The sequence below is a fragment of the Triturus cristatus genome, chromosome 2_1 (genome assembly GCF_964204655.1).
Source record: "Triturus cristatus chromosome 2_1, aTriCri1.1, whole genome shotgun sequence".
In the NCBI taxonomy this organism is placed as follows: Eukaryota; Metazoa; Chordata; class Amphibia; order Caudata; family Salamandridae; genus Triturus; species Triturus cristatus.
The window spans coordinates 613,538,507-613,555,050 of NC_140581.1; the positions used below are offsets into that span (position 1 = coordinate 613,538,507).

Sequence of the window (16,544 nt, forward strand, 5' to 3'; positions counted from 1 at the left end):
TTGCTTAAGAAGTGTTACTTTGAAAAGAAAAGCCTTGCAGTCCGGGTGGGGATCTCTGAGCAATGTGTGCTTAGTTCACTCCAGGTAGATTAAGGTAAGGCCTCCGCCTCTTTATAGAGGTCTATCCAGCCTAAAGAGTTGCTTTGCTGCACGGCATCTTCTTCATCCTTCTTCTTGGGTTGCAGGAATCTGGGGATCAAGGTTCAAGGGTGCCTCTAAATACTAACTTTAAAGGTGTTACAGGTACTGGCAGGTATTAGCAAATGGGCTACTTATCTTTAGGGTGACTACACCCTTTGGATGACCCCTCCCCGAGGAGCAGAGGGCATTCCCTAACCTGATTGGCTAAAATCCTTCCATCCAACATGGAGGACTTTCTAAGGAGACGGGTCAAACGAGCTTAGGACACCTTAGGAGTGGTCCTGGCTGAGAGGGGACACACCTCTCCTGACTACCAATGTTCCTGCCAACCTTGCTGTCAAACGTGGGGCTTGGTCTGGGGGGCAGCCATCTCCACTAGCTGGCGAGGCCCAGGCTAGCATATCAAAGGGCAGAACGCCTTTGAGGCTCGCTGCCCTGATTGCTGTTCCTACTTGGGGGTAGGTGAGAAGCCCAACCACCCCATGCAGGCTTTGTTCCTGACCCAAAGGAGCACAAGGGCTCCCACCTCAGGGGGTCAGAAATATGTCCATGTGAGGCAGGCTGGTGCAGACCAGTCAGAAGTACACTGAGAAGTTGATCGGTTTTCATGGGGCATCTCCAAGTTGCCCACTGAGTACATTTTACAATATATCCAACACTGACATCCTTGTGGGTTTATTGTGCTGAGAAGTTCGATACCAAATTTCTTAGCATTCAGTAAATCCACCATGGAGCTAAAGACAACTTAAGTTGGTCTTTAAGCATGAGGCTCATGGCCTCAGCACTCCATCAATTTTGGCCGCTAATGTTTCTCAGATGGCTTAAACCACCAACCATTTTTCGTCCAATTTATCCCATAGTACTCTATTAAGTCCAAGGGCCAAAGACAGCTTTTGAATGTCCTCTGGTGTGCTGCACGCATCTGCTCCGGAGCTTGGGGGTCACTATGGATAACAAATCCTTGATTCCTCTCGTATGACCAATCTCACTTTTCCCCTCTTCGCTCAATCAGTGGTGGGGGAAAATTCATGAGCGACTACAGGAGTAACAGTCTTAGACATCTAGAGCCTCCGAAAAGAGTAAGGGACAGCCAGAAGTAAAGTTATTTTAGTCAATCAAGATGAGGTGCCACACCAAAACAGGACCTAGAGAATAACAAAGTGATGGCCGCAGTCCAGTAGTTTTGTTCATGGGGTGGTTTTTCACTGCAGCCAACAGAGAAAGGGTCCCAAGTACTGCAGAACATATTTTGTGATACAAATCAATTTGTTAATTCCAGTAATAGAGGCATATGCATGATTAGGTGAAGGAGGTATAAAAGTTACTCAGGACGCTGAGCCTCATCAGTACATGACCAAGCGAATTCCACTGTATCGGTTAGGGTGGGCAATGAGTTGCTAATAGAGATGGCTCTCTCCTCCAGCCAGCCACTAAAGGATCCTAAGAGCTTCAGATAATATCTATTAGCCCCAACCAACTTGCTCTAACCAGTTGTAGACCACATGCATGTCATGTATTTATGATAGGAGTTACTTGTAGTTCAGAATTAGGTAAATTAATCGGGAGTTTGCTGGAAATTCACAGAAGGCCTGCTAGAGCAATAAATGGTTTGCAATTCATAATTTGGTGGTCTCCACTCTCAAACAAAAATTTCCACCAGGACCCGTCCAGTCCCAGCACAGGTTGTCACCAACAGAACCCCAGGAAAAAGATTAAACTGGATTGGAGGAGTCCTCGCCTACCCCTGGCTGCTTCCAGGAGGGGCAGATCAAGGCTCAGGATCAGCTGTGCCACTTGATCATGGAAACATGGGCTCCAAGCTTCCTTTCCACCTCACACTGCTAAGGCTTTGCATCTCTGCCACGCTTAGTCAGTCATCACCAATGTACATAATTAAAAGTGGTGTTCTCAGGGCAGCAGCGGTGCTCCGGAGAGTGCAGAGGGCTCCGTTCTAAGTTTACGAGGCACTGCTGTGATCCCCAAATTGCGCAAGGGAAAAAAGGGCCGCCCTCAACACCCAGGAATAGCAGGAACCCAGCTGGCTTCTAGAGCTCATTGGAGTGCCTCTCACTACATGAGCAGCTCACCACACCCCCTACTGTGTGGGGATAAATGATCAAGCAAAGGAACTAAAGATTACTAAGTGACATCGGAGTGAAGTTTTCAAACTTGCATGATACAAGAGCTTTCAGTAAATTGTTAAGCAGCCTTAAAATGCACTTCATACTCACCAATTATTCTCTCCACTATTTGATACTGTTTATGCAGGTCGTCTGTGAGTTCTTGCTGGCAGTTAAAATACTCTACATCTTCTGGAGAAACACTTTTCAACCTGCAAATAAAGTTTGCTTTCAGATTTAAGGTGAGCAAACAGTGCAGCCCAGGGAATTCTTACCCAGGGGATTCTCAAAGCGTACAGTCTCCACAAAATACAACTTCTAGCTCAACTGAATAAGTTAAAGTTTGAAAGATGGAAGGAAACAATGCATGTCTAGTGGACAAAATCAATAAATAAATTATACATATTTAACAAGTTGCTCCAATATTTGTCAATCTGTTGGCTCCCTTATGACAGTCCACTAATCATATTTCATTATTATGGGTTTCTTCCCATTTATTGATAACTTTACAGGTTGTGGCTGGGGATGGTGCCACCAAACCTCCAAAAATCAAAAAGAAACATCTAGATTATTTTGTAATTGCCAGCCAAAGGCCGTCACTTTGGAAGCATCTGTTCGGTCCTTTCAAAGCTCGAGTCAGATCAGAAGAAGCCTGTATTAATTGCAGTCACCTAAGTTCCGTTTTGCAGAAAGAACTCCTAAACATAATGCAGAAATGTAGTGCAGTAGGCCAACTAAGAGCCTGCTACTAGTCAATCATGCTAACTGTTCTTTTGCATGCCCACTCCGAAGTTCATTCACTGCCCCCCACATTCATGCACGTCCTGTATGCACTCAGTAAGAGGAAATAAACTCAGGTTGAGTGACAGGGCTAATCACAAGCATCTACCACCACTTAATGGCACTCGCCAAGCTTCCCGGCACCCGTCCACAAGCAGACATATACACAGTCTTAGGTGTGTGCGTAAAGTCAGGGACAAGATCATAAGCTGTATATTAGGTCAGAGAAGGAAAGGTCACTTGCAAGTAACTCTGGTTCTCTATAAAAATACTCTTCTGGAAGAGTGGGCTCAGGGCTCGAAAAATCCACTCGCATTTATGAGCTAGATTTAATTAGGATAAGCTATTTTTAGGCGCTACTCGCCCATTCTGGCGAGTAGGAAGACAAACTGGCTTTTGACCTCTGTCACTGAAAGCAGAGCAAATGTGACAAGATAGCAAGATTTAAAGGCATCTTTATTGCTCACAAAGTGAATGAGCAAAAACATTACTTTAAATCTTGTTAACTTGTCACATTTGCTCGCTTTCAGAGACAGAAATCAAGTGCATTACAGACAGGTCGTGTAGATTTTTTAAAGTTACTAGACCTGGAGATCTAGTGACATTTTTTCGATTTTGAGAGCCCTGGGACTGTCGAGGAAGTAAAAAAGTACTTACCTGTAAAAATCATTTTGAGCTTGCAGTTCTGTTAAGTCAAATGCAGTCCTGCCACCTCATATTGGGTTAGGAACATTACAAATTGTTTTCCTTCGAAGACTTGTTTTCTGATTCAAGGTGACTCATGATACCACCCCTGGAACCCACAATGAACCAGGCAGCAGACTCCACACTAGAATATGTTTTTACACAATGAGTAAAAGTGAAGGTGCAAAGCAGTATAATGATGGTTAATTAAAGTAATATACAAATAGTATTTAGAATTATACAATTTCACATGCGTTACACAAGCTCTCATTTGGGGAGAAGGGTAGAGCGCATTTGAATCTACACTACCAAAAGCTATAAACTAATTGTTACTAATAAGCAACTTTTTCCTTTAGCAGCATCTGCAGCTTATAAATCACGTTCTCTGAACAGGCTGAAAAATCAGCACACATTTCCTAGAGCTATTGCTTTGAAGCAGGTACAGAAGTCGTGTGAAGCTATGTTTTTTTTTCTTTTTGCAAAACTCTATATTGATTTTCCAAACAAAGTAGGTGGTGACATCTTGCGTTCAGCAGGAGCATAGGACACCGCCTCAGAAAAAGCACAATAACAGCGCAGTAAAACAACCTTAAAATAAAATAAAATATGAATATCAACAATGTCTCTACCAGTATTTATAAAAAAACAATTTAACAAGTATGTACAAAACATTACTAGAAAAGGAACAAGCATTCGCATAGCCAATAGGTCTCGCCTTTGGGACCTTATAAGTGTTTAGCCATGCAACAGTTGATGTTGCACCAAGGATCGAATATGCTACTTACCAGTATGCATCTGTTCTTGGCATGTAGGGCTGCTGACATTCGTATCTGTGCATAGATCGATGCCTAGTGTTGGGTCCGGATGATTGCACATTGTTGTCCTGGAAGAGTCTTCGAAGTATCACGAGTTAGGTGGCTCCTCCCCTGGACTACAGTGCGCATGGGCATCCTCAGATTGTTTTTCACCATTGTGGCAGTGATGGAGTAGATACAGTAAGTGATGACCATGCTATACAGTAATTCTGAGTGCTGCAGCCACTACAGGCGCCGGGGAGGAGGGTGGGCGATATGAATGTCAGCGGCCCTACATGCCAAGAACAGATGCATACTGGTAAGTAGCATATTCGGTTCGAGGCATGTGGGCTGCTGAATTCATATCTGTGCATAGATTATATAGCAGTCCCTCCATTAGCGGCGGCTGCCCGTGTCAGCTGCAACAGTCTGAAAAAGGGTCTTGAGAACAGCCTGTCCTACAGCTGCCTGCTGTTTTGAATGTACATCTACACAGTAGTGTTTAGTAAATGTATGTATAGTGGACCATATGGCTGCTCTACACATTTCCTCTAAAGGAATGTTTCCTAGGAAAGCCATGGACGCCCCTAACGTTCGTGTTGAGTGGGCTCTTGGGGGAATAGTTAATGTGCGTTTAGCTTTTTCATAGCAAATTTGAATACATTTAACGATCCATCTGGCTATCCCTGCTTTGGAAATGGCGTTGCACTTGTGTTGTGGAGAAAAGGCAACGAACAGTTGTTTTGTTTTCCTAAAATCCTTTGTTCTGTCTATATAGTACATGAGGGCCCTCTTTACATCTAGTGTATGGAGCATTCTCTCTGCGACATTTTCTGGATTTGGAAAGAAAACAGGCAGTTCAATAGTCTGATTCATGTGGAACTGCGATATCACTTTAGGCATGAATGTGGGGTTGGTACGTAGTACAACCCTGTTTGCGTGAACCTGTATGAATGGCTCTTGAATGGTTAGTGCCTGGAGTTCACTAACTCTTCTCAACAAAGTGATTGCCACTAAGAAAGCTACTTTGCAGGTGAGGAATTGAATCTCACATGAATGTAGAGGTTCAAAAGGTGGACCCATCAATCTGGTGAGGACCACATTCAGGTTCCACACCGGTGCTGGTGGGTGTGTTGGAGGAATCACTCTTTTGAGTCCTTCTAAGAAGGCTTTGATGGCAGGCACTCTGAATAAAGAGAGGTGCTGCCTGTTCTGAAGATAGGCTGCTATTGCGGTTAGGTGTATACGGATGGAGCTGTATGCCAGATTGCATCGGTATAAGTGTAACAGGTAACAGATGATGTTCTGAATGGATGCATCCAGCAGATTAATGTCATTGTTTTTACAGTAAATGACAAACCTTTTCCATTTAGCCGCATAGCAAGCTCTGGTCGTGGGTCTCCTGGCCTCTTTGATGATATTCATACATTCTGGAGGCAGGTTCAGGTAGCCAAACTCTAGGACTTCAGGAGCCAGATCGCCAGGTTCAGCTGTTGCGGATCTGGGTGCTGAATTTCGCCATGGTTCTGTGTTAAAAGTTTGGGTGTTAGCCGCAGTCTTTGATGCGGTACCACGGAAAGTTCTAGAAACGTGATGTACCGTGGCTGGCGTGCCCACGTTGGAGCAACCAGGATGAGTGTTATTGAGTATTGCCTTAGATTGCGTGCCACTAGCGTTATCAACGGCGCTGGGGGAAAAGCGTATGCAAATCTGCCGGACCAGTTCATCCATATCGCATTGCCCTGCGACTGTGGATGTGGGAACCTGGCGGCAAAGCTTTGGCATTTTGCGTTTTCCCTTGTGGCGAATAGGTCTATCTCTGGATGACCCCACTGCTGGAAGTACGGTTGGAGTACTGATGGGTGTAACTCCCACTCGTGCATTTGGTGGCTGTGTCTGCTGAGCAGATCCGCCATCTGGTTGTCCTTGCCGGGGAGGTGTTCCGCCATGAGGAATATGTTCCTCTGAATGGCCCACTTCCACATGCTCTGAGCCAGATGAGACAACTGTGGAGAGTGTGTTCCTCCCTGCTTCTGTATGTAGTACATGGCAGTCATGTTGTCCGTCCGGATCAACACGACCTTGTTGCACAGGTGTACTTTGAATGCTTTCATAGCCAGGAAGATTGCCATCAGTTCCAGAAGGTTGATGTGCATCTTCTTTTGTTGTGTAGTCCATAGTCCCTGCACTGTGTAATTGAGTACATGGGCTCCCCATCCCTGGAGAGAAGCGTCCGCTGTCAGTATTATTTGTGGAACAGGCTCTTGGAACGGTCGGCCCTTGCAAAGGTTTTGTGGATTCCACCAATGCAGAGAGTTGTATGCCCGACCGCTCACCAACACTAGGTCTTTTAATTGCCCGTGAGCCTGATTCCATTGACGTGCTAAGCACTCCTGAAGCGGGCGCATATGTAGTCTCGCGTGTGGGACTATGAAAATGCAGGAGGCCATCATGCCTATCAACTGCATGAACACTCGCGCAGGAAGGGAGTGTTGGGGTTTGAACTTGGAAATCAGCATTTGCATGCTGTTGATCCTCACTAAATTTGGCTGAGCTGTGGCTGCCAGGGTGTCTATGGTCGCACCTAGGTACTGTTGTACGTGTGCGGGTTGGAGATGTGATTTCGGGTAATTTAGTGAGAATCCCAGACTGTGAAGAAGGTGAATGGTGCGGGACATGTGGCTGGCACATTGCTGGGCTGACTTTGCCTGAACAAGCCAGTCGTCCAGGTAAGGGTAGACGTGAATGTGTTGCCTTCGTAGATGTGCAGCCACGGTAGCTAGGCACTTTGTGAAAACTCTGGGTGCTGTTGTCACTCCGAAGGGGAGGACTTTGAATTGATAGTGCTGCCCCTGAATGGTGAACCGGAGATATTTTCTGTGTGACGGGTGTATGGGTATGTGGAAATACGCATCTTTGAGGTCTAGCGTGGCTAGGAAGTCTCCCTGTTTGAGCAGCGGGAGGACTTGTTGTAGGGTGAGCATGTGGAAATGCTCTGAGAGAATGTAGCGGTTGAGGGGTCTCAGGTCTAGTATAGGTCTGAGTGACCCGTCCTTTTTTGGTATTAAGAAGTACAGGGAGTACACCCCCGTACCTTGCTCGTGGACGGGTACGACCTCTATTGCGCCTTTTTTCAGCATACTTAGCACTTCCTGCTGTAATAGCGCTAAGTGCTCTGAGGGCATAGGACGGTGTTTTGGCGGTATTGTGGGTGGAGTGGAGGTTAATTCTAGGCAGTAACCGTGTTTGATAATATCTTTGACCCACCTGTCCGTGGTGATGGAGTTCCACGTGGACAGGAACCTTTGTAGCCTCCCCCCGACAGGTGTTATGTGGTCGGGAGGAAGGGAGAGGGCGTCACTGTTTGTTCTTGGGGGAGGACCTGGTATTGCCGTATCCGCGTCCTCTGCCCTTTGTGCTGGAGCCACGATATCCACCCCTGGTGTTTTATCGTAGGTACTTTTGTGTGTTGCCCTTGTTGTAGGTTTGCTGTGACCCCTGTCCTCTACCTGCTCCTCTATTTCCGGGGCGACGAAAGGGGCCACTCCGAAAGGTCTGCGTTTGGAGAGCCCCCATGGACTTTGCAGTGTCCGTGTCCTTTTTTATTTTTTCTAGGGTGGTGTCAACCTCTGGTCCGAATAAGTAGTCTGGGTTGACCGGTTGATTGAGAATGTTATTTTGAACCTCAGGTTTGAATCCGGAGATTCGTAACCAGGCGTGTCGTCGTAACATGACGCTGGTGTTTATTGCTCTGGCAGCTGTATCTGCGGCATCCAGTGCACACTTAATGGATGCGTTTGTGAGGAGTTGTCCCTCCCTGATGAGGATCTCTGCTCCCTCTTTGTATTGGTCAGGGAGATGTTGGAGTAGGGTTTCTAATGTGTCATAGTGTGCGCGATCGTAGCGAGCTAGGAGCGCCTGGGTATTGGCAATACGCCATATGTTGGCTGCCTGGGCTGCAACCCGTTTGCCGGAGGTCTCTAGCACCTTGGACTCTTTGTCCGGGGGAGGAGCATCCCCAGTTGTCTGCGAGTGCGCCCGTTTGCGAGCATTAGCGACTACGATGGAGTCCAGAGGCAACTGGCCTCTAATGTACGTAGGGTCCCCGGGCGCCGACCTATATTTCTTGTCGATCCTGGGGTTTATTACTCTTGCCCTGGTGGGTTCTTTGAAAACGTCCTTTGCTAGTTTGAGGACACCTTTCAACATGGGTAGAGTTTTGATATTCCTTTCTGAGGATGCGAAAGTATCCATTAGAAAATCGTCCTCGATTGTGTCAGAGTGGAGTTGCACACCATGATTGGCCGCAGCACGTTCAATTAGGGCGTTGAATGCGGCAGTGTCCTCTGTGGGAGACGTTTTTGCGCCATATAGCTGTGTGTCCTGTGTATCCATAGGTGCACCCATGTCCACAGGGTCATCCCAAGCCTGGTCAGGGTCCTGTTAGCCCGGGGACGTCGTCACCCATATAGTCCTTCAAAACGTCGGTTTCGGAGTGTGTCGGAGAGAAGGACTGTGGATCTGGGTAAGAGGTATGGAGACGTTCGTAAAGAACTGGTTCCGAATCCGCTGGCAGCTTTTTCTTTAGCGGGATCCGGTAGGACTCCAAAGCGTGTTCGGAAGATATTCTCCGCTTGTCGAGCATAATTCTGCCGGTGTCGGCATCGATGATGTGGGACGGTGACGTCTCCGTAGGAGAGCGTTCGGCAGGTGTGATCCTAGTTTGGGTGACACGTGTTCTTATTTCAAACATTTTGGGCGCCGTGGATGGCGGCAGGCCAAAAGTGATATGGGGTGGTGCTGGAGAAGCTTTGAGCTTTTTTCGGCTCGGAGCCTGACGTGTCCTGGAGGGCAGCCTTTTCTTTGATGCGTTGCAAGGACGCTGCAACTTGTCGCACCTGGAACGCCGACGGTTCTTTGGCGCCGAGCGGTTCTGTAGAGGCAGGCGTGGACTTCTTCTGGGCCACGGGGTCATCGAGTCGAGGAGAGGTAGTAGCCGTCGACGGCGTCGATGATTGGGCCTTAGGTGCTGCTTTCGAAGCGGTGTGCGACGCAGCGGCCATTTTGACCTTCGTGGCTGGAGCCGATGGTTTCGGTGCCGGGTGCCGAGGCGGTTTGGCGGTACCGATGGCCTTTTTCCGTGTGTCGGCGCCAACGTCGGCTGCTGCGAGTTCGGCACCGAAGTCCCGTTTGGTGCGGTCGGTGCCGACGGGTTTGGCTGGCGTCGAAGGTGTAGTGGGCTTCGATCCGACCAGTGTCACTTTCAGTTTCGGTTTCTGTGGAACCGACACGACTTTTGGTTTCGGTTTCGAGGAAGGGAAACCAGTCGTTTTGGGTACTAATGGCTGTCGCTGAATGTCCGAGGCCGGGCCCGAGGGCGGGGCCGAAGAACTGCGGGATAGGTCTTGGGTAAGGCCCGAAGGCGATCCCTCGACCGGAGCCATAGACTGACGCACTGGGATATCCTCCATCTGTACGGGTAGGCCTTGCTCGTCACCGGAGCTACTTTCTTCGGCCCCTAAGGCCTCATCGTAGTCTCCTACCTCGGTGTCGGCTTCATCTCTGTGAAAGAGTTGTTCTTCGATGTCTTCCGATCCGGAATCGTGTTCGGGAGCGGGGCTGGAGGGTAGGTTCTCCATGCCTTCCACATCTTCGTCCTCGGCGCTGAAGATGTTGGTTGGGGCCGGTGCCGCTTGCTGCGCTTCAAGTCTCGCTGCTCGTCGATTCCGGAGAGTCTTTTTGGATCGGAATCGGGCACAGGCCATACATGTGGATTCGTCGTGATCCGGTGAAAGGCATTTGTTGCACACCGGGTGGACGTCGACATGGGGATATTTCGCATTGCAAACAGGACACCGCTTGAATGGTGTCCTCGATTCCATCGTCGATGTGGGGTCGATGGTCGGATAAGATGCGAAAAAGTTGGTTTTGTTAAGTCAGTAAACTAACAAGTAACCGTCGATACCGATCGGGAACAGTACCGACGCGAACTAAAGGCCTTTTGGCCTGAAAAAAAGTTTTTCCTAACTTGAGTCAAGATAAGCACATCCGAACCCAATGGCGGAAAAAAACAATCTGAGGATGGAGAGGATGCCCATGCGCACTGTGGTCCAGGGGAGGAGTCACCTATCTCAGGATACTTCGAAGACTCTCCCAGGACAACAACGTGCAAACATCCGGACCCAACACTAGGCGGCGATCTATGCACAGATATGAATTCAGCAGCCCACATGCCTCGAACTCTCAGCCATGCATGCCTCCGCAACATCACACTAGTGTTGATTGCCCTTGCTGCAGTGTACGCTGCATCTAGTGCGCATTTGATGGACGCATTTGTAATGAGTTGTCCCTCTCTGATGAGGAGCTCCGCTCCATCTTTGTATTCATCTGGTAGGTGTTCTAGCAGTGTTTCTAGGGTATCGTAGTGTGACCTGTCGTATCTGGCCAGGAGTGCCTGAGTGTTGGCAATGCGCCAGATGTTTGCTGCTTGTGCTGCTATCCTTTTTCCTGATGTTTCTAACACCTTGGACTCCTTGTCCGGAGGAGGAGCATCCCCGGTAGTTTGTGAGTTAGCTCTCTTGCGAGCATTAGAAACTACCATGGAGTCCAACGGCAATTGACCCTTAATGTTCATGGGGTCTCCTGGGGCTGGTTTGTATTTTTTTTCTATTCTCGGGTTCAATACCCGTGCTCTGGTTGTCTCCTTAAAGATGTCCTTAGCATGTTTAATAACCCCTTTTAACATTGGTAGAGTCTTGACCGTTCTTTCTGATGTGGAGAACGTGTCCACCAAGAAATCCTCCTCCACAGAGTCAGAATGAAGTTCCACTCCGTGATTGGCAGCCGCTCTTTTAATGAGGGCGTTAAAAGCAGCAGTATCTTTAGTGGGAGATGGTTTTACGTTATAAAGATGAGCGTCAGGAGCATTTTGTGGGTCCCCTGGGTCATTAGGGTCTCCCCATGCCTGATCCTGGTCTTGCTGTTGGTCATCAGGGTCAGTATCCACAGGATAAGTGGTATCCTCAGTATAGCCCTCTCCTGCATCCGCCTCCGAGTGTGTGGGAGAAAAGGATGGTGGGTCCTGATCATATGTGTGGTAATGTTCTACAAGCACTGGTGTCGAACCTGACGCCATTTTCCTTTTGAGTGGAAAGGCTTTTCTGTACCAATTCTCCGCTTGCGGAACAGTCTACCAGTGTCGACGTCGATAAACTGGTCCTGTGAGTCTTCGACATCAGTTCTTTCTGTGGACACTGTTCGTGGTTGTTCGATACTTTTCCGAAGTTCGAACATCTTAGGTGCCCCAGATGGTGGCAATCCAAACTTGATCGGTGCCGGCGCCGAGTGAGTCTTGGTAGCCTTGTTCGGTTCGGGACCCGTTTTCGGTTCGAGAGTGACCCGGTCCCTGATGCGCTTCAGGGACTCCGACACCTGTTGTAACGTGAATGCCGACGGTGCTTTTGATCCGACAGGCTCTTTCGAGGCAGGCCTCGTCGCGGTCTTCGGTGTCTTGCCAGTCTTCGGGGCTTCGGTCCGAAGTTTGGGATCGACGCCTTGTCGATCCAGAATTTTGGCAGTCTCAGCACTCTTTGGTGTTGATGTAGTCGGATCGACCACCTTGACCTTGGTCGGTGGTGCCCCAATCTTCGGTGCCATAGGCCTCTGCGTCTTCTCGGGACCGAGGGCCTTCTTCTGTTTCTCGGTGCCGAGGTCCTTATGTGGTTTCTCGGTACCGAAGTCCTTCTTCGTTTGTACGGCTCCGATGGCCTTCTTTTGTGTCGACGGATTGGAAGGTTTCGATGCCTTCGATCCGACCTGAACCAGTTGCACTTTCGGTTTCGATTTGACCGGTGCAGGTTTTTGTTTCGATTTCACGGAATCGACTACAGTCTTTTTCGATAATTCTGGCTCTTTTGAAATGTTCGAAGCCGGGCCTTCAGGCGGGGCTGTAGAACAATCCGACCGATCTTGGGTAAGGCCCGCAGGCGATCCCTCGACCTGAGCCTTATCAAGACTATCTCTCACGGCCTCCGCATCGACGGATTGGCTTAGCTCCTCGCCTGAGCTATCTTCCTCGGCCCCAAGGGCCTCATCGTCGTCTCCTACCTCGTCGACGACGTCTTCTTCCTCGAGGATCTCCTCATCATCGTCGTCATATTGGGATTCCTGCTCCGAAGCAGGGCCCGAGTCTACCTCTTCGACGCTCTCGACTTCATCCTAGGTGCCGAATATGTTAACCGGGTTAGGCGCCGATTGTTTGGCCTCCAATGTAGCCGCTCGTCTATTCCGAAGGGTCTTCTTTGACCGAAACCGGGCGCAGGCCATACACCTGGACTCATCATGATCCGGTGATAAACATTTGTTGCACACCGGATGGACATCTAGGTGTGGATATTTAGCGTGACATAGAGGACATCTCTTGAAGGGAGTCCTCGATTTCATCTTCGAACGTCGATCGCTGTTCGGACCGAAACTCGGTCCGAGAAGGGTGCATAAGTTTGAGAACAAGTCTAAGAAGTTATCGATACCGAACGCAAACAATACCGTCAATACCTAAAGGCAGTTGGCCTTAAATAAAGTTTTCCTAACTTGAGCTAAGATAAGCACATCCGAACCCAATGGCGGAAAAAACAATCTGAGGATGGAGAGGATGCCCATGCGCACTGTAGTCCAGGGGAGGAGCCACCTATCTCGTGATACTTCGAAGACTCTTCTAGGACAACAATGTGCAATCATCCGGACCCAACACTAGGCGGCGATCTATGCACAGATATGAATTCAGCAGCCCACATGCCTCGAACATTGTGCTGCATAACTAAATACTTATAAGGTCCCAAAGGCAAGATCTATTGGCTATGCATGCAATGCTTGTTATCTGTGCTACTCTGATTATTTTTACCAATCCAATACGTACGCAGTAACACTATTACAAACTCAACAAACAGTACAAACTAATTCCATTGCCACAGACTTCTCGGAGCATGCATCCTTATTTCTTTTAGTATGTATATGCGTGTGCACTTGAAAGAGCTTACTTTAAAAAGGTAGACTGTTGGAAACTGTTAGTTTTCTCGCCAATAAAATGCAGATTTTCAAAATCACAAACTGCTCCCGCTATCACAGACTTCTTGGCGCGCGCACACCAGTTTTTTTAGCAACTACGTGTCTGCACATTTCAAACAGCTTCTAATATAAGGGTGGTCTGATGTAAACTGTTACTTTTCACACCAATAAAATGCACATGTAAAGAAAAGCAAACTACTCACACACGGCCACAGACTCTGTGGCGCATGCACACTTTGTTGTTTTTTACCATCTACGTGCGTGCGGCACTCTTGGCTAACTAACCTTATTCTTAACAAAAAACGGCAGAGCTTTTTGCTTTCGGCTGTGTGCCACTTACACAGTATCAACTATTTCCACCACTGTTAAGCAGCACATGAGAAAAAAAGCAACTGAACGGTGAATGGTTCCACCGTGTTTTTTGCCTTGTCCACGGAGCGCAGCCTGAAGCTGCATGTCTTAAAGCGTTCCTTGTGCATGGTGTGCACCGGCACGGGCTTCTAAGCGCTGCGTGGAGGGAAATCCTAGCATTGCTTGTGGGTAAAGCACAATACCACGCATGCCACCCTGTCCTTGCCGCTTTGGGTGGAGCTAGGTAAACGTTCTTTGTTTAAAAAACAAGCTGCTAGTGCAGTTATGTAAGCCTTCGAACTAATACATTAAGAATGTGCGCAAGTGGTAGAAAGCAGTGTTACCATAAACAAAGTATCACAACACTTAGCTTGGAAACGCTTTAATTTAATCAAAAGGATTGTTCGCTTCTGCCGTCAAGAAGAGTAAATTTCAACCACGAGAAAGGAAAACACTACCGTCTCCTGGATAGATGCCGGAGGGTCTCTACTCGTAAAAAACATTTTAGATGTCTAGCTGCAGAGTCCACTGCAGCAGTTAACAGGTCGGTTTGGAAAAGGGTTTCATTTCCACATATTTTAACCTAGCAAAGTTCGAACTGATGCCTTACTGAAATAAATCATTTGCATGCAGTGTGTGCTTATGACAAAACAAGGAAATTACTTTTAAGTCCTTGCTCTTAGGGTTGCAGAAAACAAGGCAATTCAAGAAAGTGCTTTAATGTGGAATGATTATCTGACCAACAATGGAAACAACATGAATTTAGACGGTTGTTTTCCGCACCGACATGTGTTCAACATCAACAAGCATTGGCCACATGGCAGTGAAAGCGACGCGGCAGTGAAAGCGACGCGGCAGTGAAAGCGATCGAACGAAGAAGCAGCGCGAGTGTACCTGCCCCGAAACAAATTAACAAGTGGGAGGGGTGGGGGGAGTGCACAAAATGGAAGAGACGCCCGCCCTGGGAATGCTTCCGAACGCGCGCGCGAAGCAGCAGTTGTTTGCTCTTTTTGGAAGCACATACTCGTGCTTGTGGACCGCCCCTGCGCGCTCCCGCAAGGTGGATGCCGCCACAAGCACGAGTATGTGCTTCGTAAAAGAGCAGAACGACAGCTGAAGGTCCTACTATGCAGCACATGCGCGCTGCGTAGGCGAGACCTAAAAAGGAAGACTCGTAGTTGGTTGTAAAATGTGCACAAGGCATCATGTATTAGAAATAAGGAAATTGAATGGAACAAACAATATAGAACAGTTGTATCAGCACTGTAGGCAGAAGTTGCCGAGGCAACCCAAAATCATGTGCACTAATGTGCTTGTGACACACAAGGTTCAGAGGGCCCAGCAGTCGTGACGGTAGGTCTGCGGCGCCCAGTCAACTATGGTTCATCTTGAATGATTTCTAATACATGATCTATGTCTGTGAATAACCTTAATGAACCATATATTCCTGTCTATAATTGTTACCTATTCACGTTTTGTCGTTTGCTATTTTTCTCGCACTGGTCACTTGCGCCGTCACTATGCGTGTCACAAGCACATTAGTGCACATAATTTTGGGTTGCCTCTGCAATTTCTGCCTACAGTGCTGATACAACTGTTCTATATTATTTGTTTGTGCAATTCAATTTCCTTATTGCTAATACCGTGTGCACATCTTACAACAAACTACAAGACTCCCTTTTTCCTTTTCTAGTAATGTCTAGCACATACTTGTTAAATTGTTTTTCTCAATAATACCGGTTGAGACATTGTTCTTAATCTTCACGTACCTACCCAGATCTCAACCTGGTCTATGAGTCATACTCCTGTTGCTTATACCTTAAAATAAAATGTGGCATAATAAAATTGAATGGCACAGCAGGACTTGAATCTCACAGCCCATTTATTTATCAATACAACAGTGTCAAGGCTGCTTCAGCAGGCATCTCCCACAGTGGACCAAGGTCTGTCTGGGCAGGGCTCCAACTGGACGCCCTGGAACTCGGTCCAGTCCTTCCATACTTTCTAGTGATTTGGGGGACATTCCCTTGCTAAGTAAACAATCAATTTCAGCCACAGCAACTCCCTCTGAAATCAAAACTCCCCTCACTCCCCCCTCCCCCCCCACTCCCACCCCCACCCACCAAGTCGCCAGTAGTATGTAGAAGGACTAGTTTGGGTTTCACTGGGATAGGTCAGCCCAGCACTTCTAATCAGCCTAGTACCTAGTTCCAGAAGTGGGAGAGTGCAGGGCAATGCCAAAATGTATGGGATTTGTCTCCTTGTGGGTCATCACACTAAAGGCAATTACCCGCATCCACCAGGCCCATATGGTACAGCCATGTCTAGTGAAGTAGACACGATGGAGCAGTTTGAGCAATATCAATTTAAATTGGGAGGCTATTACTGCCTCTCTAGGTGTTTCCACTGCCTCTCTCCAGTCATAGTCCTTTGGTGGACCAAGGTCTCCCTCCCACACCATTCTCACCACCTCCATGGGGTCCGTCAGGTTGCGCAATAGCATTTTATACATTTAAGACAGTTTGTGAGCCTTCATATTTTAAAGCAGAATGTTTGCCCCCAAGGGGAGAATTAGGGGATAGACTACTCTGAGTGTATGTATGGGAGAAGT

General features: G+C 47.8%; 1 protein-coding gene across 3 annotated transcripts in view; it reads right to left on the reverse strand.

The window, feature by feature from the left end:
- Nucleotides 1-16,544, reverse strand: part of CHD1 (chromodomain helicase DNA binding protein 1) — a 1,484,343-nt gene that overhangs the window by 1,289,791 nt on the left and 178,008 nt on the right. For all 3 annotated transcript variants that reach the window (XM_085632544.1, XM_085632543.1, XM_085632545.1), the window contains one exon: nt 2,373-2,473. In XM_085632544.1, coding sequence (XP_085488670.1) covers nt 2,373-2,473 — 101 coding nt within the window. The remainder of the gene's footprint in view (nt 1-2,372; nt 2,474-16,544) is intronic.